This window comes from Trypanosoma conorhini (genome assembly GCF_003719485.1).
Source record: "Trypanosoma conorhini strain 025E chromosome Unknown Tco_14.4_contig_01359, whole genome shotgun sequence".
NCBI lineage: Eukaryota > Euglenozoa > Kinetoplastea > Trypanosomatida > Trypanosomatidae > Trypanosoma > Trypanosoma conorhini.
In genome coordinates, this window is record NW_021705367.1 from 1793 (window position 1) to 2988 (window position 1196).

At 67.0% G+C, this 1196-nt stretch overlaps 2 protein-coding genes across 2 annotated transcripts; both read right to left on the minus strand.

The window, feature by feature from the left end:
• Window positions 1-375: 375 nt before the first annotated feature.
• On the minus strand, window positions 376-720 carry Tco025E_09927 (uncharacterized protein; the record flags this gene model as incomplete). The annotated part of the gene is made up of 1 exon (XM_029376730.1): window positions 376-720. The coding sequence occupies one exon, from the start codon at window positions 718-720 to the stop codon at window positions 376-378; it is 345 nt and encodes a 114-aa protein (XP_029223311.1).
• Window position 721: 1 nt separating this feature from the next.
• Tco025E_09928 (uncharacterized protein) lies at window positions 722-1196 on the minus strand (the record flags this gene model as incomplete). Its single annotated transcript, XM_029376731.1, has 1 exon — window positions 722-1196. A coding segment is annotated over one exon (475 nt), but the record flags the coding sequence as incomplete, so codon positions are not given.

The following is a 1196-nucleotide window of genomic DNA, read 5'->3' on the forward strand; positions in this document are numbered from 1 at the left end:
ACGCCGGCTGTTCCACCGGCAGTCCCAGCGTGCCAGGCACTGTTTTGCCCGGCGTGCTTCAAGGCCTGCGCGCCAGGCGCTCAGCCGCGCGATAACACGCATTGCGATTAGTCACCGTGGCCTCGGCGAGGCGCGGGCCCTAAGGGCGGCTAAAGGAGCCCTGGCGGACGCGCCGGAGAGGCACGCAGGCGTCTGCACGAAATGTTGCTTCACGACAGCTGATGGAGGGGCGTTTTGGGTGCGCGCATGACGACGAAGCACACGATAGGCCCGCCCCCCAAGTGTGAGTGCGATTCGCGAGGCCCGCACCGCACCGCACGCGAGAACCCCGGCGCCTCCTCCACAACCCCGGCCGCCGCCGCGAGAGCGCGGCCATCAGCGCGCCCTCGACCTTCGATGCCCCGCTTGTGGCAAGCGCTGCCGCGCGCAGTTCCACTTCAATTGGCGCAAAGGCTCACTGCTGCAGCCAACACGCCCTAAAGGCTCCTTTGGTGAACTGAGTTCTCTCGCGGCAACCCTGGTCGCTTCGAGTGCCCGTGCGTTCCAAAACACGCGTGGGCGCCCAGCTGGACCCGCGTGCGCATGCTCGAAAACTTCACCCGGACCGCTTCCCGCCGCGTATTTCCATTGCACCGCAAATACGGGAATACACTCCCCACTTTCGAAGCGACGGAGGGCCCGCAACGCCTCAAATGCCCCTGCTGTTTGCGGGTCGAACATGTCAGGTGGGCTGTTCGTCACGTGAGGGCGGCGCGCCGTATCGAAGCGGCCCTTCTGCTCCCGGGCCGTGTGCGGTCAGCAGTTGCCGCTTCAGCAAGCCGGGCGCCCAGCCGGATCCCGGCCCCGGCGAAAAGGACGGGGCCCGGAGGAGGGAGGGCGAAATAGCCCTGAGAGAGCGGGGGGAGGCGGCGTGCGTCGTGGCGGCTCCCCCGGCGTATGCGGGGCGCTGGCCCAGCAGCCTTGTCGGTCCCGCTGGGAAAAAAAGAATTCGCCCCCTTGCAGGCGAAGGAAGGTGGAAAAAGGTTGCAGAGGAACACCTCCCCCCGCACGCGCTGGCGAGAAGTCTTGTGATTCCCGCGACGCACTCCGGAAGCATCTGTCCGCGGCTAACGGCGCAAGTCACGCCCAGGGACTGTTTGGCCGCGTCCAACCGCAGCGCCCCCACAAAAAACGCCACGCGAGGACCGTGAAGCGGG